This window comes from Pleurodeles waltl, chromosome 4_1 (assembly GCF_031143425.1).
Source record: "Pleurodeles waltl isolate 20211129_DDA chromosome 4_1, aPleWal1.hap1.20221129, whole genome shotgun sequence".
Classification (NCBI taxonomy): Eukaryota; Metazoa; Chordata; class Amphibia; order Caudata; family Salamandridae; genus Pleurodeles; species Pleurodeles waltl.
Window position 1 is genome coordinate 987,282,061 of NC_090442.1, and position 23,309 is coordinate 987,305,369.

At 43.5% G+C, this 23,309-nt stretch overlaps 1 protein-coding gene across 3 annotated transcripts in view; it reads left to right on the plus strand.

Moving 5' to 3' along the window:
* LRRK2 (leucine rich repeat kinase 2) overlaps positions 1-23,309 on the plus strand; it is a 1,446,345-nt gene that overhangs the window by 450,009 nt on the left and 973,027 nt on the right. For all 3 annotated transcript variants that reach the window (XM_069229760.1, XM_069229761.1, XM_069229762.1), the window contains one exon: positions 5,890-5,938. In XM_069229760.1, the coding sequence (XP_069085861.1) occupies positions 5,890-5,938 (49 nt within the window). The remainder of the gene's footprint in view (positions 1-5,889; positions 5,939-23,309) is intronic.

Consider the following 23,309-nt stretch of genomic DNA (forward strand, 5'->3'; position numbering starts at 1 on the left):
GGTTAAGAAATATGTAAGTGTGATTGTATAAATATGCGTTCCCTTCTGTCCCCACGCCTTGGGTATACACCAGTGTTCTGTTATGTGGCTTTTTATTTCAAAGGATAGAAATGTGTCAGACGGGTTTTGCCCTGTATTTAGGCTGGCCCCTGCCATGTTCATAGGACCTACATGCGTGCTTGGTGGACCACCCGCCTGGCCGCACCATGTGCTCCCAGCAGTGTGACAGACTAGATCCGTGTTCAGGCCTCTCCAGGGTGTAGTTAATCTATGGGCAGGAAGAAGTCTATCAGTTGTCCAGTGCGGCGTGTTATGCATACTATTTAAGGTGGGTGTATAAAATTTTTGGCCTCCATAGTAACGATGAAGGCATCCCATATGTCAGAACCGCCCTGTGCTAGTCCCCGCCGCTGGAGCAGACGCAGTGTAGATGCTTCTGCCTGCAAGCTTTGTATCAGATCACGCAACCAGTTACTATAGGCCGGTGTGTGTGGGACCTATTAAGCGCTTGAACAACGTGAAAGCCTAGTCAGTGAATCTGTGTATTTGCTTATCCATCTTGCTGCGCCGGCGCAGACTGAGCAAACATGATTCTGGTGTCATAGATAGTGTACGGTTTGTGACCTCAGCTACGGTGTCTGTGATTCGCTGCCATGCCACAGCGAGGGGGAGGGGTGCAGGTCCATACCATGTGGTAAAAATCGGCTGCCAGTTGTGCGCACCTAGGGCATGTCGGATCTGAGCCTGGGAACATACGTTTGATGCGGGCCGGTGATAGATAGGAGTGATGTATGTAATTAAACTGGGTATATCGAAGTCTGGTAATTCGAGAAATACTTTCGATAGTGGAGAGCGCTGCCGCCCAGGCGCTTTGAGATAAGGGAGCGGGAAGCACCTCGTCTCATCTGGCCTTGGCATTTAGCCTTACAACTTTTTGGTATGTTTATGGCAAAATGCACCATACAGCCCCAAACCTATAGTATTGTCTCACCTTTCGGGCACAGGTTGCCGTGGGGAATAAACAGAAATAATGTATTTGCAGTATTGACTTGGCCCTAGATGGTAATGGCACCTTTTTTTAGTACCCTCATTTTAATTGCCTTATTTTACATACATCTCTGATCTTTTTTATTCTTTTGTTAGCTTTACATTTGATAGAACTGGTTTGCATTTGTATTTCTAAACTACTACAACCTCCTAGATTAAGCCTTGACTTTACATAGCTGCTGTTAGAGAACCTATTCCACAAAGCCAGTAACTTCTGTTTTCAAATGAAGTACATCACTGGTCACTACAATAGTAGCCAATGTCATTGTCTTATAATCAGTTATTGACCTAGTATCCATAAGCCATTTATGTGCCCAGAAATGAAACAAAGTTTTTGCAAAACTTGTGTGTGGGAGAAGCTAGTATATCACACCTACAGGCATGTTCAGTGTTGGTGTGTGCTTTAATAGGTTACTTACATAATGAATGAATGTAAAAGTATATTACCTGTGGCTGTCACTTAAACCATATCTGTTTCTGCCCAAAAGACGTTTATGTCTATAACTATTTGTGGTATGTTCAAGAAGACTACCAGCAGCATGCAAACATTTACTTAATGATTATTCTAGGTTGACAACAACCATATAAACATCAAATATTTTTACAGCAAACAAAATGTTGAAAAAAGCATCCCACAATCATAACTTCTTTTTACAAGCAATAAAATACATAAAATAGCCAATAAATGGCATCATTAAACATGCTCTGCAATTTCTAATTGTTGTCAGCTTTTGATTACAAGGATTTAGGGATGTTAAGCACTATGACAAATGCTTTCTTCTCTATAGAATTGATGTTTTGCTAAAATAGATTCAAAAGACTTGATTTTAAGGCGTTTGGAGCAACCAAGTTCCAGATGGAAACAAACATCTACCCATTGTTGCTTAGCACAGAATACGGGCAACATCAAGGGCCACATGTATGAACAAATGATTTTGTGATTTCCCAGTTGCGACTTTTTGCGAATTGCAATTGGGAACCCACAAAATGGTATGTATGTTTGCATGCCGGCCCGATTTAGCTGGTAGACACTTCTGCGCCTCTACTCTCACAAAATAAGTGCTAAACTTTAACTATGCCAACATTTCTGGCTTTAAACCTGGTGTCCACATGTATGTAATACAATCTTTAAAAGGCATATCTGGATGGGTTTTTTTACATGTGCAACAAAACCCACATGGTGCATTATGCAAAATGTAGTCATAGATTGAAACAGTGTAGTTAGTGTCAGAAGGTTGTAGAATAACATAGAATGACCATTGAGGTGGGGTATCACCTGTAACATTTTAATGATATCTCTACTATCCAATTAGATACAACTGTGGAAGAAACTGAAGGCCCCCCCAGATGATTATGAAGATCTGAGCCAGATGGTGGAAGACCAAACAGAAGTGCCTGAGAGTGTGCTCACTACATCTCACAGCCACTACAGCACTGTGTCTTTCTCCTCACAGCCAACAGCAGTAGAGGGTCAGGATAGTACACAGCCCCCACTCCAAGCAGGCACCCAGTTGTAAGGTCAAAACAGCAGCAGTCCACTCTGCATATGCATAAGCGCAGTCACTTACCGTAGGCTTCTGGGTCCCTGGGGACGTCTGATCAACATGCGTTGTATGGTGGGCTGGAGGAAGCGATGCTGCAGGTTAAGGGCCTACTGCACAAACAGATGAGGATGATAAACTGCAAATTGACAGAGGGGTTCAATTCATTGTCAAAGCAGTTTGCAGACAATCTGGCCTGCACGCACACATAAAAGGACTAACTAACAATTGCCATAACCAAACTCTGCACAGATATGTCGGAGGACAGGAGCATGCAAAGGCGCAGGAAGTGGAGCAGTGCTGTGCACATGGATGCCATGGCCAGGGCCATTGAGAGGCATGCACAGGCCACAACTACACTATCCAAGCATACTGTTGCACTGCAGGTGGAGATGCCCCACTTCAGTGGGGATGTCTTGGCCTTGGCCAGATAACTGCTGCAGTGGAGCAGTCCAAACGGTCCTCATTGCTAGTGGTGTGGGTGCAGAGAGTGTGATCAGTAGCATCTCTGCCTCAGATGCCCTTATGCTGCTACGCAGTAGCATCCGCACTCCTGAACCTCAACATGGTGCCATCTCACATAGTGGATTCACTTCCAAAAAATAATTGATGGGCACACGTCAGGGATTGACTATATTTGTTCATCACTTTAGTTGTCGGTGATATAACTGACCTACATGCTTACTTAATGGGCTTATGATTTTTGTGATGGACAGTTTGTCTGTCAATGTTTGTTAACACTTGACATTAAAGGTAGCTTTAAGCAATCAATCATTGATTGTGGCATTTTGTTACAGTATTGTTTATATGAACATGACTTTCTATGCAAAGTAATGTCTGGCTTCCCTGCTCGTCCCTGTGCCTTCTCCCCTCTGCTGCTCTCCTTGCCTCTGCTTGCCTCAGTTGGCTGTTGGGGAAGTGGTCCAGGATCCTCATACTTAGAGTCACTTCCGGACCCCTCACTGAGTAAAGTGGGATTTGAGGAGCTTGAATGTCCGCTCTATCACCAACCTGGTGTTCCTATGTGCAGTGTTATTGCCTTTCATGTGGGTTGTGGGAGATGGGTAAGGTGTGAGGATCCAGGGCCTCAGGGCAAACACACTGTCACCTGAGAAAGCAAATATCTATGTGAGACAACATTCAGTTAGTGATGATTGGGCAATAACATATATGTGTTATCATTACTTTACACTACCTAGTAGGTAACCTTCATCAAACTCCCCTCTTTCCAGTCATCGGGAAATCCCACTGTGCCTGAACATATAGGAGTCTTGTGTGCTTCCTGGATACTGTGCCACAATCTCTGTGATGATATTGTGGGCATGGGCATTGCAGACCACTTGGATGTTCAGAGTATGGGTGTTCTTGTGGTTCCTGAATAGGTATTCCATATGAGCTTGTGGCTTCTGGTGCACAGCACCGGTACCTATTTTTGAGGGCTGGCATTTATTTCTCTGCCTCAAGCATTTAATGTGAGCAAAAGACACACAGGAAAGACGGAGGAGGAACAAAAAAATGAAAAAGAGACGCAAAGGAGTCAGCTGAAGGGGCAGGGAGTGGCTCTAGGACTACGCTACCTTTGGAGTCTGTGGTTGCACATTTCAATTGCAGCAGCCGCATGTTTCAGAGGAGAGCTTTGGGCACCAGCACATTTTTATTTATAAATTAAGCACTGGGGATGGGGATATCTTGGCACATGAGTACCATCTATACACCATATGACCAGCGGAAATATGGCTATTCCGTAGAATTACAGTTTCTCAGTTTGCATTTCACAATCATTCCTGGAAGGTAAATGTGCGATATATGTAGAGGAGCATGGTATGTATGGGAGTGTGAAAAAACATGAGAGTGCACTCTGTGACATCCCTCCAAACACAGCTAACACATTTTGGTAACTGCTACTGGCCAATAGGTGGAGGGAGCACAACACCTGAATATAGATGGGGTTTGATTTGCTGTGCTGTGTACTGCTTTCAAGATGAGGGTTTTAAGAGGGCTATTAGCTCCAAGAATACATTGCTACTCAGCCTGTATCATTCATAGATCTCTTCCTCCATCTTCTCAGATATGGTCAGCCTCTGCTGTATCAGCCTCCTCCTCTGTTGAGCAGTCAGTATACACATCCTCCTTCTCATCGCATGCAGGGCAGCCATTGTAGAAGCCCCTGATGCATTCTGAGGCTGATTTTGGAACCAGTTAGCACCTGAAATGAATTGGTGGTAAATTGCATGTGCAAACAGATCATTTTGTGTCTATTCGCAATTTGTGACTCGCTTAAATATACCATTTGCGACTCGTAATTAGGGACTTCCTAATTGCGACTCACAAACTCCAGTTGCAAAAAAACACTGCTTCTCAAATCGATCACATCGCAATCTTCGTTTTGCGACTGGCTGTCGCACATCGCGTACAGCCCTGTTTGAATTTGCAAAACAATTGGCAACTGATTTGGGAGTCGCAAATCATTTGTGCATGCGACCCCAAATATTTAATCTTAAGCATTTCTTAATGGTCAAAGGCATTTTAGATTTTCATTGCTGTAAATTGTGTTATGCTACTATAGTGCAGTGCACGTGAACTTAAATAATATTTTCTTCAGTATTGTCACAAGGTCACCTCTTGTAGTGTTATGAGCGCAATCCTTTTAAATCTAATACAGAACACTCTAAATAAAAAATAAAATCGTTAAAAACATATAATTAAATTTCACAACCAGTGCACAAAATGTTGCATGTACTTTAAAAAAAAGATCAGCCTATTTTGTACAATCACAACTCACTTTATGATGTGGTAACTCCGAATTAAACTACTGTAGAGCTAACCTAATGCCGAGTAGCCAACATATATTATTCAGTATTTACTCCCAGAATTGCTCCCTCAAGTGAAAAAATGAACTCACAACACCCCTGACTTATTTGATTCTTCCATCGTTCCATACTAATTTTGACCTGGTTTAGCACCATTGTCAGCTGCCACACTTTGTAAACATTGCCAGCAGAAGTATGTCCTAGTGAGCATAACACGTTACAGTTTTAACTTGATTAACCTCCCAGAGAGAATGAGTGATTTTTTTAAATTGAGCGTTGATCAAATGGAGAGAGCTACAGGTTATATCTATCGACATGATTCATCTGATAAAATACAGGTTGTTAACTATAGATTAGGATAATGATTGGTGTTTCTGAGTAATGACTACAATAAGTACAAATTGCTACATTATATTAGAATGATGAAAGGCTGCTCATTCTCTTAATAAAGCCTTCTACTAAAACTATCTTTGTTGGTTAATTTTTACTAGGGACCCAACGCAGAATATAATCCTTCAGTGTGTAGAAGAAAAACGTCTGGTAAGTTTCTTTATCTGATTGTAACAGTTATCGTACTGTTAATTGCTTTGTTTAGTGTAGTATTTTCTGCTTTCATCAGGACACACAATATAAGAAGGTTTGTGGTTAAAACCCAGAGACTTAGGGGCACATTATGACCCCTGTGGTAAGAACCGCCTACCGCCGTGGCGATGGCCGCCAAAAGACCATTGCTGTGGCTACCAGCCGTCTGCCCTATTATAACCACAGCCAGATTCCCACCAGAAGGATGGCGGAAATCTGTCTGTGGCCATGCCGGTGGATGGCGGTAAGGTGGCGCTGCTATCAGCAGCAGCACCACACCAGTAGACCAACGCAGACCGTATCATGATCCATGAGATGGCCTGGCGATGTTCTGCTGGCGGACGCTGCTGCTGGCAGCAGTGCCCCGTCCCATCACCTGCTGAAGGACCCACTGACAACATGTAAGTCAGGTGCTCCGACAGGGGAGGGGGGTGGGAGGTGTTTGTGTGTGTGGGAGTGTGTCTGTGCGTGTGTGATGCGTGTTGTATGTGTGTGCATGTATGTATATGTGAGTGCGTGTATGCTGAGTTGTGTGAATGCGTGTTTGCTTGTATGTATGTAAGTGTGTACGGATGTGTGTGTGAATGGATGTATGTATGCGTGGGTAATGTGGGAGTGAGTGTGTGTATGCGTGTGTTCCTGTGTGAATGAAGGTGCGTGCATGTAGTGGGGGGGGTCTGTGGAGGAGGGGGAGGAGGGCAGGGAAGACCCCTACCAGTGACAGGAAAGGGATTCCCTGTCACTGATAGTGCCTATCGCCATGGCTTTCGTGGCAGTAAGGTTGCCACAAAAACCATGGCGGTAAGCGGGGTCATAATCCCGCAGGCAAGCAAGTGACGGCTGCCGGGCTGGAGACTGAAGTCTCCAGCCCAGCGCTCATTACTGCCGTGGCGGTCAGTGTGGTACATTGGCTGTTTGGCTTTAGCCAAACCGCCAATGTCTTAATATGGAGAAAATTACCCCCTTAATGTGATCTTTTCACTAAATGTTATGAAAAACACAGTAGTGCAAACACTTCATTTAACAAAACTTAATAAGTACTGTTGAACTGAAGATATTGAGCATTATTAGTACATCCCTCAATGTGTTTTAATAGAGCTCATAGGAGTGTTAATTTACTGAAAAATTCTTCATCATTTGGATGCCTTTTCTCTTTGAATTTCTGGAAGTATTTTAATTTATGACCAGCATTGAGAAGCACCACTCAAGTCTGTTGGGAATTTGCTAGGTATTCTTATGGAGCCAGATTGGATGAAAGCTAGTCAGGGAAAAAGACCTTTAGCTATAACGACAGAGAATCCCCATGTAAAGATTTAGGGCCTCATTATGACTAAAGGTGGCGGTTTCACAGCCAACAGGGTGGTGTTGAAGACTGCCACATTATGAGTGTGGCGGGTTGGCCTCTGCCAACCCCCCACATCTCTACTCATACCAGGGTGATCAGAGCCACTGGGCCGGAGATGAGCATCTCTAACCCGACGGTCCACAGAAGACTGCCCGCGGTATTATGAGCTGCCTTTCCAACAGGGTTTTCACAGCGGTAGCACCGCCACGAAAACCCTGGCAGAAATGCTACCAGTGACAGGGAGTTTCTTCCCTGTCACCAGTAGACGACTCCCCTACCATCCCGTGCCAGCACAATCCCCCCCACCAAGTAGACCAACCCCCTCCCCCGAAATGCAGGCACAAAACCCCACCAAGCAGAGTGACCCCCCCATCCCCTCTCTGCATACATGCACACAGACACCCACATACACCACGCATACGCTCATTCACCTTCACTCACGTACATGCATTCACTCACACACATCCATACTCTCATTCACCTCAGCACACATACATGCATTCAACCACACAGGCACACACCTACCCAAACGTGCATACCCACACTGTGGTGAATCCTAGTTTGTTTTAGCGGGATAACAGGAGTTAGCTTAGCCGTAGGCTTGTAAACTTGTGCCCCCGTCACCCAGTGACTTTTAACCTACTTAGCTTGCTCTGTCTTGGAACATTTAATTATTTATTTCCTTTAAAATGGCGGGCTTGTTTATAGTTAGGCCACTTGTTATGGGTTCTATTATCAGTGTCACTGCGCCAAGGCGTCAAGATCAAGCACAAAAGACAAACATACGGTAGGCATTCACACTTAGGGATTTTCCCTCTCTATACTTTCGAGGGATTGTTGATATTAATTGCCGTCCCAAGCATGCCTGTTATCTATTGTTATGAATAACACTTATGTCAGGGGACCTTGTAAATCTGTATAAATACAACACACTTTTAGACAGATAATCAGAGGGATTCTGACCAGAGGGCATCGCCTCCATCGCTAATACCGATGCTAAAGTCAACTTGACGCTGATCCAGTCTTCGTGTCCCTGCGGAGTCTGAGATAGAGACCTCATTCCAAGGTAACGAGGGTTGGGGGCTCCTCTCATGGACACGGCTTTGGCAGATTAGGTTTGAAGAACCCAGCTCTCCTTTTATAGGTAGGAGGTTAGACATATTCTCCTTAGGGTATTAGGGCTTATTCCATTACTTTTACATATACATATATTTCTTTCATATATTGCATAATGGTGGGGGTCTTTATAACAATGACTCTCCTCTTCACAATACTGTTGCTTGGTATATTCATTATCCTAATCATTGCAGTTCATGCAACTTATCGCAAATTGCAGTTATGTTAAATAAAAACTATTATAACTTCACTGCATCTGTGTTATTGCCTTTGTTTGTATGAGACCTAATAAATCTGTGAGAAAAGGGTAATTTCCGTTTAACCATGACAACCCTGAGAGATCTTACTTTGAGTCCATGCGTAAGCGACTGCTACAAATCACCTTTTACTATTGTGTTTCTGGTGAGGTACTGCTAGTAAAGCCGGTAAGGTTTGGACAACAGTTACAACTAGTTGTAGGAAGGAACTTAGTCACCTACAAACGAAAGTACTGTCATCCTGAGATTAGCAGTCTTGCTCAGAGCAAGAGTCCAAACTACGACAACACCCATCCAAACATGTATACTCACACGCATACACACTTACTTGCATACATGCACTCACTTCTACATTCAGACATGCATACAACCGCGCATTCACACATTCAGCACACACGCAGACAACACACACACAACAGACCCCACCCTTCCACCCCCCCTGCCCTGTTGACGATCAACTTACCTGGTCCGGGGAGGAAGTAGTGCGGTAGGTAACGGGAAGGGGCACTTCCACCGCCGGCAACGCCCCACCATCAGGACACCAACATGCCATATTATTGCTCATAATACGGCAGCACGACTACTGCTGGATTTCTGCCCAAAATGTGGAGGAAATCCAGCAGTTCTCCTAATATGGTGGGTGAAAGACCGACAGCACTGGCGGTCTTCTGGCGCCCGCGGCTTTCATAATGAGGGCCTAAATGCTAGATTTAGAGTTTGGCAGATGAGGTTACTATTATATCCAATGGGAAACGTAATAAGGCAGACGGAATATCAGTCAAACCCTAAATCAGACCCTTGGTCTCCGCAAATTCAAGATTTTCAGTTATTTGCAAATTCAGAACATCAACAGCAAGGCAGGAGAGAGGTCACACAAGAGTAGCAGCAGGAAAAAGGAAATGTTGGAGACCTAGCCTGTGGAAACTGATTTGTGGGGGATGCAGGTCAGGTGAGAGGTAGCTCAAGGAGTTCCTTTTTGCACTTTATGCATCACAAATCCTTGGCCGCCTTCTCCTTTGTTTGAAGGGTTGTATTACCTTCTGAGCCATTAGACTGTGCTTTTACTGTCCCGAAGTATTGCCCACATCTGATCCAGACCTGGATATCCAGCACCTGCCTGAAGCTTACCTCCACAAAGCAGAATTCCTTCTATTAATCAAGAAAAACAGGCAACATGTAGTCCAATCCTGGGTCAACAATATGAAAGTGGGTGGAGTGGGAACCCAACTTTCACTAATACATGGCAAAATTACGTCGGACTAACGTCAGCTCCGTAGGAGTACCTGCCATGCTCCGCGGGCTGAGTGCTTCTGCATTACAGCGTTTTCTGCCGCAGGCAAGGCGAGCATCTCACCTTACATTCAGCGTGTTGCACCACTGCTGCAGCATTTTGGGGGCATCGATGGGCTGAGAAAGCTTGTGAAGCCTTTTGAGGAGTGACCTGACAGGCCGGAGCACTATTTTATTGAAGAAGCATAGCCTTGATCACAAAGGCACATCATATTGAGAGATGAAGCGACTGTCATTAACTATTAATCCTGCTGAAGGGCCAGGCTAGCACTATTAACACCACACTGCTCTTGGTATGTGTTGTATGATTTTCATTGTGTTTTTTGCTTTTCTCTGTTGGTAACACTATTATATTTTTTACATTGGCCCTGACAACTTTGACTGGATTTTGGCCAAGTGTAGGGACTTTCAATAACAAACACAAAATAACTATTTGGCACCAAGCATTGTAGGAGGAGGGTGGAAATGAGAACATTGGGAGGGGTTCGTAATCACCTCACCCTAGGGCAATAGTTCCACTGGGAGCTGTAGAAGCAACCTAATTAGAGCTGTTTGTGACGCTTGTGGAGCTCCTGCGTGTGTATTCCTTCTCTTTCTTTTGGGATCTGCCTCAGCTACCTACAGCATAACTACTACTTATTGCTATTGTATCACTACATTGTTGGTAGAGCAGTTCCAATTCACTCCCAACTAGAGGTCAGACAATTGCTTTTTGTCTTGGCAGCGAGAAAAGCATAGACCAATTTGCACCAATTAAGCACTATCCCTTATGTGACCCTCGAGCCCCCATTCACTGTAAATCCAGCAAGGGCCCAAAGTCTTGGCTTGTCACAGCCAGAGCTGGTAGGAGCCTGTCTAAAATTGATAGATCAACTATGATTGCTGAATCATCTCTATCACAGCTGCTCTCCAACTCTAACCTATTTGAGCCCAACAATGTCACCTAGACTGCATGCGAACCAACCACCCAATGGTCATAGTGAAGAGAGGGCGGTGCTCCTCATTGTTGTGCACAGTTTACCAGTCATTACAACCCTTCAAGGGGTCCAACGATCCTCTGAATTCTAAACATGCCAACCCAGTGCCCCAGGCCATAGGGGTGGTAGTCCCTGGCCAGCAGCAGCCCCTGCAGAAAGGGCCAGTGACTGACCATGTCAGTAGCTTGCAGCCTCCTAAATCCACATACCCCATTTTTGCACAGATGCTGCATACTGCTAAATGCCTACACCTGATGCTCTTTCACTGGACTTTCTAAGGACTCTTCCAAGGATACGTCTGCAGCAGATACTACTGATTGTTCCAAGGCTTTATCACCAACTTGGGTTGAGGGATCACTATTACAGCTACTACTAGGATTCTCTCCAGGATTCCATCCTCCCACAGTCTACTTATTTATGTAAAGGGCTCAACCAAACTATTTCTCTGGAGATGGCACCGCAAGTGCAACAGGCAGTGATACAGCTGGTATCAATTGCCCCTAAGCCTTTCTCACTGCCCACTACTATTCTTCTTTAGGATCTTGCTGAGATTCGGAGAATGTGGGCAGCACAAACTAAGGCCAACAAAGAAATCAGCGATCAACTGTGAGCCATAAATGATAATTTGCTTCAGTGTAATGCTCGTCTGGATGAAGCTAAGCAGAGGATTTCGGATCCGTGGGACAGTTTGAACAAGCTTGATGCCACGATTGTCTAGTCAAGAGAGGACATTGATGGTCTTGAGGTTAAGCTAGTGGAGATGGAAGAGAGAGCATTACAAACATTAACATCATCCTTTATTTGGCAGGCGTTTTTTGATGTCACTCTCCATGAGAATCTGAAACAGCACTTGTACATTATTATCCTAAAGCCTCAAACTAATATTCAAACTGATGTTTTGCATGTTCTTTGTGTGCTTTATATGCATGCTTTATATGTGAAAAACGGAGGGGTGATAGGCCTCCTGATAGAATATTTAGGTTTTGGAGAGCTAGGGGCACCTTTCTGACATACAACTGGTATCCCTTCATAAGTAAGATTCAGTTGTATAGTTTGTGTTATATGCATATTATCATGATTTAGTTTATCATGTGGTACTTGTGATATTGTGCTTTGTTTGTGTATTGTGCTAGTGGTAGGCCAGAAATACCATTACAGCCATAATCCTTTTCTGCAGTACCGAGATCTAGGGAAGAAGTAGCATTGTTTGCTATCATGGGGATGAGTTTAGCTTGCAATTTAGGCTCATACCCTTATGTCCGTCTAGTTCTGTTCTGTTAAGGACACCTGTTCGGAATTTCTTTACTATGCCATCTCCCTCAGAAGGGCAGAAAGCTGAAGCTTCTCTGAAAATCGGGTAGCCCGGTGTTCTGAAGTGCAGTAATCGCCTCCGTCGTATACGTCCGTATGCCTTTGTAAGCACTACTGGCTGCTACACCAAGGAAGCTATTTTGGGGATAGGAGGGGGGTCGCAAGGGGCGTGCTTTGGCAGGTTGTTGAAAGGAGGGGAGAAGGATGGTTTTGCAGGCACCTTGGCAGGGGATAATTGGATCTCCAGAGGGGGGCTTATTGTGGGTATGGTGGTGCTGCACTCATGCGAAAGAATTAAAATAAGTAGAAAGACCTTATACAGCTGCACTTTGGAACAGCCATTTAGTAATGATCAAAGGGAAAAGACCTAAAAGTGATTATGACTATCAAACATGTTAAAATTAATGTTAATGGAATGAACAACAAGATAAAATTTCACTCGATACTGGCATGACTGAGACCACAACACTATCATTATTTGTTCCCAAGCTTAGTTTGCCTAAATATTTTTGGTACTCTTTTTTTGTGCTTCAGTGAGTGCTGCAGTTAGAGGTGTTGCAATACTTGTGAATGAAGGACCTTCAAAGTCAGGAGCTTCAGGTGTGGTGAGATGAGCAGGCCAGGTGGAGTTGGGTTTAGATTTCAATCCAACATCAGATTCTTAATTCTGTAAACTATTATGAGGTGATAGAAGATAATACCAATGCCCTTGAGGCCATCTGTGATTTGGCAGATAGAGGAACTTTGATCTTGGGGGGGCAATTTCAATATCACTCCGAATGTGAGACTAGACTGTTCTCATATTGATAAGCAGCAGTTATAGCTCTAATCTGACCTCCTCTTGGTGAAAATAAGATGTAATTTTGGCCCTATGCGATCCTTGGCAGGCTGTGCATTCGTTCAATTAAGTCTATACCTGTTTTTTTTTAAACGTTTTGAATCTGCTTCACTTATAGATTTTAAAAAAATATCTCATTCTCCCGGCACATGAGCCCCCAAGATCGTAGCCTCAGCCTTTTCTGATAACTCGGCAGCGCTAATTGAGCTCTCTCTAGCGCACCTCAGCTATCCCATTTCCGAGATGGTCTTTAGATAAAACACTTTTAACGGATTTCACCTGGATCGCACATATGTATAATATACAAGAGGATTTTCTCAAAAGAAACCTGGGCATTGCTTTCTCCTTCTCCATCTCGGGCTCTATGAAAGCAAAAGTAGTGTCCTTGCACCACGCTTTAGATACTGCAACTGCAGCTGTGGTTATAGTTCACTCTTAAGAGACTAGAGATCAGCATTTGCAAGCTTCATCTGACCTTAAGGACCACTTTAGAATGGCATTGATAGTGAATAACAATCTGTGCTTTCAAAAGAGCTATGAGGAGACTCAAGCATGTTGGTCACTACTTAACTTGGTCTGTGAAGAAGTCTAAAAATAATATTTTTAACTTCATATTCAGTAATTATTCAAATCAGCTGCTGTCATGGTCGGATCAAATTGGAGAGATGTTTCTCAAGCACTATTTCCAGTTGTACTCAATTGCCAATGAACTGGCACCACAAAGCATTGATAAATGTTTGCAATCCTTCGAGCCACTGGCTCTCTCGAAGGCCCAGCAACAAACCCTAGTTCGCCCCATAACGGTTGCTGAGGTAGTATCAACAATTAAAGCACTATTGAGTTCCAAACCAGCTGGGTGATATGGACTCCCGGCGGATGTTTAGAAATTAAGGGGGTTATTCCAACTTTGGAGGAGGTGTTAATCCGTCCCAAAAGTGACGGAAAAGTGACGGATTTACCACCAGCCGTATTACGAGTCCATTATATCCTATGCAACTCGTAATACGGCTGGTGGTATATCCGTCACTTTACCGTCACTTTTGGGACGGATTAACACTCCTCCAAAGTTGGAATAACCCCCTAAATCAACAATTATGCAACATCTTGGTTATATCTATAGGTTACAGCAAGGGAAGGTGCCCCCTAAAACAACTACCGAGGCTGTGGTAGCTTTTTGAAGAAGGGCAAGCCCCCAGATAACCTCGGTTAGTATTGGCCCATCAGTTTGCTTAGATACAATGTTAAGATTTTCATTAAAATCTTTTAATCTAGATTGGCCCTGTTAGTGATAAGCTTGGTCCGTCCTGACCAGAATGGTCCTTCCTGTCCAGAATGGTTTTCTTCCTACAAGATTAAGGTCACCCAACACCATCTACTTGATTCAGGCCATCGACTATGTTTAAGCTAATCATATTAAAGCTTCCATCATTATGTTAGACGCTGAGAAAGCATTTGATTTAGTGCAGTGAGATGTGCTATTTGATATAATGTCAAATTTGGGTTTCCGTCACTTTCTGTTAACCTTTTGCACACTCTTTATAACGCAGCTAAGGCGAAGATAGTTATCAATAACGGATTAGCAGGTTTTATCACCAGCAGGTCAGGGCTGCCCCATATCCATGGTGCGTTATTCTTTGTTCATTGAGCTTCTAGTTTGTGAACTGAGACAAGATCCTGCAATCAGGCCTCTTATTGAGATTGTGGCCAAGCTGAAACTGTTTGCCTATGACACAATTCTATACCTGGCTACTGATTAAGATGACATTCACAAGGTTTTTGCCAAAATCCAAGAGTTTAATGGTATTGGCAGCTTCAAAATTACCCATTCTAAATTCTTGGTGCCTGATCAGATACTTAGGGACTTTTATTACTGCCGACCCTTTACAAATTATTGGTTGAGTCGTGTTAGTTAAGATGGCCATACTCCCCTTGTTTGTTTTTTGTGTTCGCCAATCTTCTTTTTAAGATTCACCAATTCTTTTTTGATGAACTTGATCGTGTTCAGTGAGGTTTTGTATTGCAAGGGGAAAAAAAACCACACTAATATAAAAATTCGCCAGCTAGACGGAGAAGATGGCAGGCTAGCTCTACCCAGGACTCTAGTTGCATTAATTTCAGCAAGATGCTTATTGAAGCCGATACAGAGGTTACAACATTTTTTTAAATTCCAAGGCTTTCCAAACATACTAGATAGGACTCCACATCTTCTGAGTTTCAGCTTTAGAAAAGTTTGACAACAATACAAGGTGCCCTGGAATCATTTATCGCTACATTTAAATGCTGTCTCCCAGTTAGTTCTACGGTTAGATAAATTTGTAATCTCGAGATGGGAAGCGGTTGGATGCCCCTCACTGGCAAGTTTCGTTCAAGCTACAGCTGGGATCCCCTGGAGCTACCAGAATGTATCTCCCTTAGCTCAAGATAAAAGCGAGGCATTCTTCATTTCACATCTTAAGGATATTTGCAATTGGTATTGCCTGCTCCATTTGAGAGAAGGTGATGACACTTTGCCTCTATTATTAAGTATGATCTCCACTATAACCAAATGGATCTTCAACATTGGGGCTTCTGTCATAAGATTACCAGTCAAGCAATTTGCGTTGCTAATTTTAGAAGAATAGTCTTCTTTGGCAAGTGGATGCTTTTTGTACTGTAGATCATCTCCATAAGATGTATCCAGTTACATCACCCTGTTGCTTCTGATGCTCCAAACCTAGAGGAGATTGGGTCCACACATATTTTACCTGCTTGCACCTTCAGCATTCCTGGGAGCAGATCTTTGGCGTTTTAAGCCAGAAATTGCAAGTCGATCTATGCCTAGATTCTCTCAGGGCTCTATTCAGATTAGTATCTCAGAGCGTAGACATCTCTTTGCTGCAGCAACCATTTGTATTTATTGCTTTTTGGTCGCCAGACCATTAATATTGCAAAACTGGAAGTCTAGAATTGTACCATCACTTGTCCTATGGTTAAGCAAGTTGCAATGGGTAAAGCTTTTTGAGAGATTAGATGCAGCTAGAATAGGCTCTTTACAAACAATTTTAGAGATTCGGCAATACTGGCCTGATGTAACCCAGCTCCCCCTTGTTCCCGTGACCCTTCACCTGTGTTAACTGTTGGGTGGGGAATCCTGCCACCATGCCACGTCCTTCAACTTTGGGAGGCTATTCAGCTGCAACATCATAGACACCCTCGAAGCCTGCCTCTATATTGATGCCTTTGGAGCAGAAGCCAGGCTCTGTACTGGAAGGCCATTGTCTAGCCCCAGCTTCCAAAAAGCCATCATCTAGAGCAGCATTCTCCGTCACTTCAGAGGAACAGGATCAACCCATCCTCTAGTGCCTCCAGGAGGATCTTGATGCCAGGCAACAACGAATTCATAGTCAGCCTGGGACTAAATGAATTCTGTCTAAACCTGCCTTCAAAGCAAAAGAGGACATTGACTTTTGAGGAGGTTGCAAATCCTTCCTCAGAGTTGGTGCCTAAGAAGCCTCAACTCCACCATAGAAGCACATCCACCACCTCCTGTGCCATGTCTACCTCCACCTCGCACTTCACCCCTCCTTCTCTGCCCTCACTCCACTGTGACCATGCCCACCTTCTCACCACTATGAGTGGACTCTTCCCCAGAGTCCCCTCAGTGCACCCCTATTTCAAGGCTTGGAAGGAATATGTGTGGCTCACCTGCTCCCTTGCATCCTTACAGGCACCTAACAACCACTGAAGAACACTTGGGACCGCCAAAACCGCTGCTGGATAGCACCACTGCACCTGAGCCTCCCAGTCCTTGTTGAAGTGGGCCAACGGTACCAACCTGGTCCCCATGCTCTCCAGAGGGGTTTCCGCACTGTGACCTCCACTCCAATGCCTGCAGTCTCTTTGTGCAGCCCCCACCTCAACTACAACCACTTCCTGTGACAGCAACACAGACGGTCCACTGCACTTCTGCACCCGGACCGAAGAGAAGAGGACCACTGGTGTCTCTGCGTCTCCCAGGCTCGTGAGACTTGATCCCACTTATTGGTTCACCTGGGCTCTTCTCCCAGTCCACACCTGCAGCTTGTTCTGTGGGCCCCCCTCTACCATGACCTCCACCAGTGGCGGACATCCGAAGGTCCAATAAACCTCTACACCCAGACACCCCGAACCGCGGAGAAGAGGCCCACTGGTGTCCCTACGTCCCCGATCATCGCAAGAACCAAGCCCACTTAATGGCTGACCCTGACTGGACTCACACTCCTAACCTGCAGCCTCTTTTTAACCGGACTGACCCCCATTGACTAACATTGGGCACTCAATACCATGCTACAACTCTGCACCCGGCCACCCCAGTGCCACCCAATGTGACCAGTTAGTGTGGTCCTGACCCTTGCCCAATGCTTACCTTAAGTCCTAGAGATTGGTTCCCGTAAGTCGCAGTGCGGTACCTGTTTGCCATATTTGTTTTTCCTCCATAGGATAACATTGCAGCTTCCAAAAATTGCATTGTCAACTTTTCAAAACTTTAAAGATTTTTCTTGCAAAACATATTTACCTGATCGTATTGATTCTAGTGCCAAAATGTATATATAAAGATAATTGTTGTTTTTGTAAATTGGTGTGGCTCTCCTCCTTGAGCCGTGTGTCTCATTTATTGTCTTTGTGTGTATTTGCAGATGTCTCACACTCCTCTTTGCCAGACCATACTACCCCCTGGTAGGGCACCTTGGGATTGCTGGAGCAAGTCCCTGTCCACTAGTACGGAAACCCCAGAACTCTTTCCACAATATATCTCATTTTGATATACCATATAAATAGTCGGCTTCTACTCTAACCCACACGAGGCCACCATGCATCTCCTGCACACCCCAGGCTTTACCGTCAGTGCTGTCAAGTCCCATCTCCAACCTCTGCAGGTACAACATTTTCTCGGGTCTATTCCTGACTCTTGCATCGGAAAAGCATTCTGTCATCCAAGAAAGAATCCAAGCATTCCAAGTATTTCCTCCTCTTTTCCAGCCAGGTCATGCGATGATGGCCTCTTGCATAGCTATCAACCCACATGCCATGTTACAAATGGGTCCCTTGCAAACATGCCTAGCGACACAGTGGTCATAGGCAAAGGGTCAAGTGGGCCAGTCTAGTGTTGACCTGGGGCTGTACTCTTCACTCTCTGAAGTGGGGGAATGCCAGCTACCTGATGCAAGGACAGTCCTTCTTTGACCCATGTCCACACATGAACATTACAGCGGATGTCTCTCACTGTTTGGGGAGTCTTCAAGAGCTAAGTATACAACAGGTGTGGATGCTCGATTAACTGAGCCACCACATAAGCCACCTGGAATTATTAGTAATTCAGCTAGCCCTCAAAGAGTTCTTCCCTCGCATTAATGCAAGATGGTTCTAGTCCGAACTGACAAAAAACAGACATGTTTTACCTTTAGAAACAGGGTGCACAGACTCCCTGCAATTTTTTGCTCTAACTCATAGCACTTGGCGGTGGGGGATATATATATCACAGAGTCCATCGACTCATAGAGTATATGCCAGGAGTGGACACAACTTTACAGACCTGCTTAACATGACGCATCAACAAAACAACTAGTGGGAACTCCACCTCCAAGTCCTACTCCTGTACTTCCATTGTTGGGGGTTGCCACGTATAGACCTGTTTGTCACTGCTGAAAATGCACAATGCCCAAACTTCGCATCCAGAGTTCCACACCCACAATACATAAGCAATTCACTATGGATGAACTGGTCAGGGATATTTACATATGCTTCTCTGACTCTCCCACTTCTTCCATTCATGGTTTGCAGGCTTCGGCAAATGTCCCTCTCTCATACTAGTAGCCCCAACTGAGCCAGGCGACCCTGGTTCACCACCTTCTTCAAGCTGTCCCTAGTACATTACGAGAAGCTGCCCAACCAGCCAGATCTTCTCTCACAGAATCAGAGCACACTCACCCCAAACAGCTAAGCCTTGCAATCTGTCTCCTGAAGTCCTAGAGGTGAGTACCTAAATCTACCTTCAGAATGTATGGCTGTCCTTAAAGCCCCATGTAGACACACAACCAGAGCCTGCTACGCAGCCAGATGAGAGAGGTTTGTGTATTACTGTCTTCCTAGAAATATTGCCCCTCTTTAGGCTGCAGTCCAGGACATTGGCTGCTGTCTGCTCCACCTTTAGAACTCAGGCCTCTCTTATACCTTCATTAGGCTTCACTTGGCAGCTATTGCCATGTACCTTCAAAGTAGATGACAAGCCTCCCTTTTCAGGTCCCTGTCATCAAGGCTTTTGTGGTGGCATTTAAATGGGTTATCACACCAAGGGTGCCCTCTTGCTCCATGTGGAACCTCAATGTTGTCCTAACCAGACATATGGGACCTCCCTTTGAGCCACTACACTCCTGCCCATTACAGTTTCTGGCTTGGAAGGTAGTTTACCTAGTAGTTCTTATTTCCTTCAGACATGTCAGCGAGCTTTAAGATCTTACCCTAGAAGAACTTTCTCCTAAGTGTACTCCGGCAAGGTAGTAGTCAGGGCAAATCCCACGTTCCACCTAAATCAAACCATAGACCTATCAGTGTTCTTTCAATAGCCGTAGTCTGTAGCAGAACAAGCTCTTAATACTAAGTGTTTCTGAAAGACACCTCAGCCCTTTGTTTCTTTCTCAAAACCACACAAAGGTCATGCTCTCACTGAATCTAGTATTGCACTCTGATTAGCCAAATGTATACAGACATGTTACGCTAAAGTGAAAAGACCTTTGCCTGTCCCTCCCAAACCAAATTCAGCATGTACAAAGGGGCTTCTATGACTTTTCTAGGCAGTATCCGTATAGCTGCTTCTGCTAAGCAGCTACCTTGTCCAGCCCCCCACACCTTCTTCAAACATTACTGTGTGGATATTTTAGTTCGCCAACAAGTTAGTTTACCAGCCTGTCTTACACTTTTTCTGTCTTCTGCGCCATCCAATGGCTACAACAAATGGGGCGACTACTTTACAGTGTTTGCACAGCAGGTGTATCTGCAGCTACACATGCACAAATGGAAAATTTTACTTACCCAGTAAGTATCTATCCATGGCATGTAATGCTGTAGATTAACATGTGCTCACTGTCCTGCCTAGACATTCTTGGATGTTGCAGCCACCTTGCTAATTTTTACATTTCTTATTCTTTGCCATTGTCATCTTTCCTTTACCCTTATGCTCCATCTATATTGTCTCTCTTTGGGTGGAAAAACAATCTAACAATTGAGCCAGCCAATGCGCATTAAATCATGTGTGGAGTCACTATATCTTGTAACTCGATAAACATTGTAGAAGAAAAACAACTTGCATATGCCTGAGCCCATCACTGGATGGCAGGAGTATGCACAGCATTTGTATCTAAAGCAATACATGCCACAACGAGATGCCTCTAGGGTTAGTAGCATTTTCATTTGCAGACTTTAATAAAATTTAATTTATACTGTAACTGGGATTTGAAGTCTGAAATGTCTGGTATGTGAGACTTAGGCGTCGCTCTCATGTCACTATCTTTTCATCATTTATTTTTAGAGATACACCATGGATAATAAATCAAATCTCATTGATCTTATTTTTAACCATGCTATGAGGTTTATTTTGAGCTTGAGTTTAATGGGCTGTAAAACAACCTGCCATATTTAAATATCTTCTCCTGCCTGGTGGAGATCTCTAAATGTTCAGAGAAGCAAACTTTTTTTGTTTTTTTTAAAAACAAACCTCCAAAGCCAGACCTTATTTTTGAAAAATAAAAAACTAATGACCTTGCCACCCATGCTTTTTCCCCATGGTGTTTTCTCCTAGCTTTTTATTTTTCTGTGTAGGAGACCTGGGCTTTTCCTATTGGTCCTGAACAGGGAAAAAAAGTACATCAGGACATCCTGCTTAAACAGAACAGATGGCCAGAGCTACTTACACTGATTGCCTGATGGCTGTTGGACTTTTTGAGTAAGGTTTCTACTGACAAAGACAATCAGGGTATCGACAGCAGAAACATGGTGGTTCACCTAACTCTAAATAGACTGAGTGGACAATTTGTTTGGTGGACCTGGTACTCTACCATTTTTGTGACTGAATACTCCTACTTCTAAATTCTTATTGACCCCCCAAGATCCCAAAGTAGCAGATAGTTTTACAGTGTGTTATGTATATATAAGACATGTTTTAGGATAAAAAATATAAAAGTGCTAAATAGTTCATACCTACAGACGTAGGCCAATACTTGTATCATTTGCTACAAAAGACTAGGCTTGTTTTATCTTCCAATTTTCCAGGCAGTTTGTTTTGAAAATCCAATATTAGGGTTTAAATATGGTCACTCGTTCAAAGAACCTATACATGTCAAGCTTGCAATTTAAATTCCTATGTGCTACTGGAATGCAAATGAGGATTTGCATTAAATATTAATTTGTATAATTACTCTGAATGGTCTCAATGTGTGCCTTTCCTCATCTTTAATTTAGACCACTGTTCCTGATTTGTATTTCCAAATACATTCCTTCTCTCATGATGTCTTTTCTCTGATACCATCTCTCCTATTGCCACCAATCCTCTAGATAGCCACAAAACTTATTTTGTGTAAAGGCTTTTTATAGCTTTTTTCGTTGGTATGACAGGACATGGGATATCTGGAATCAGTGTTCTTAAGAGCCATGAGGTGCTTCAAAAGTTAAAATACATACACAGTAAGAACTTTATTAAGTAGTATCAAATTAATAGGTTTTGTCAGGTTGATAATCTTGATAAACACAAAAAGTTGATGAAATTGAGAAACTTGATTCTGACGTCATTCTGAAGTTCCAAGACTGGATTGATTGTTTCTCCAAAAGTACTGTATTTAAGAATGACCACAAAAGGACATATAGCCTGCAACATAGGAGGAGGACTACTGTAGCACATAGTACCAAATAGTGCCTGCAAAGTGCTAAAAGCAAACCACCTCATGCATTTCAATGGCAGCACCTTCTAGGAGGTGGAATGATACACAACATTGTATATCGTATGAGGTGAGAGATGTTAACTCCTCTGAAGCCTGCTGTATATATATATATTTTTAAGAGTAGTAAGAAAACCTCTGGAAGACAGCTGTACTACTAAATCACTGTGGTTTTAAATACACATGTGGTTTTTAGGGTCTGGTAGCATGTTTTGTGGTCATATGCTATTATCTGATCTAGATTAAAAGTGGTGTTCTGGAGACACGACAATCAGATGCACAGAAAATGATTGTGCTACTGCTTTGGCTAAGGCACCATCTGCATTATATGCTGAGTTCAGGGCCACTGGAATTATATGATAGTACGGCTGCATCGATTTTCGCATAATCATAGATTTTTCTCATTTGCCATGTAATCCATAATCTGCCAAATAATCTGCAGATTTTACCAAAGAAAAATTGTTTCTAACTGTTTAGAGGTTACTAAAAATGCAGTGACAAATATTGCAGTACTGTGAAAGGCCCTTTGCAAAGCTGGTCTGCTCACCTTTATGTTGTTAATTGCTATATTGGAGTATTAAACTGGCACTAATGAGGCTCAACCAATGCCCACAGTGTTACAAAGTTTAAGAATGACAAAATGATGAAGAAATAGCGTTATGCCATATAATTTGTCTTTTATTGCCACATAATTTACTCAACTCTGATTTGGACCTCTCCTACCTCATAATTCCAGTGCCTCTGGAAGTGTTACAGTGCTGCTGAAATATTGTCTCATGCTGGTATTCCAAACCCCCTTACCCAGGTGAAAAACTACTTTAGTTGTTGTGGTACTGTGAATAGTGCATGCCCTCTCGCCTCTTTGTCTTGGTAAGGGGCTTCCTGGATTGCATGTCCTTAGCTCCCTTCCTCCTTACTTTGGTGAGACACCACTTGCAATGCGTAACTCAGCTGACAGAACAATCATCAGCACAAAAAAATAAGGTTACAAGATTCTACAACCTTGGAGTTCTGTCAGGATGTGGTCATATTTATTCAGGCCCTATAGAAGCATTCTGCAGCATGTAGGATAGCCGGTGAACTCTAGATTCTATTCTAATGATTACATCACACTGATACGAAGTCCTTGGAGAGCCAGAAATGTTCCGTTCTGAATCGTGGAAGACACTACATCTCCCCCTTAATTACATGAAAAATTGTGATTTTATTATTATTATTTTTTAATTCATTGGACATCCACAAGTGTGTGT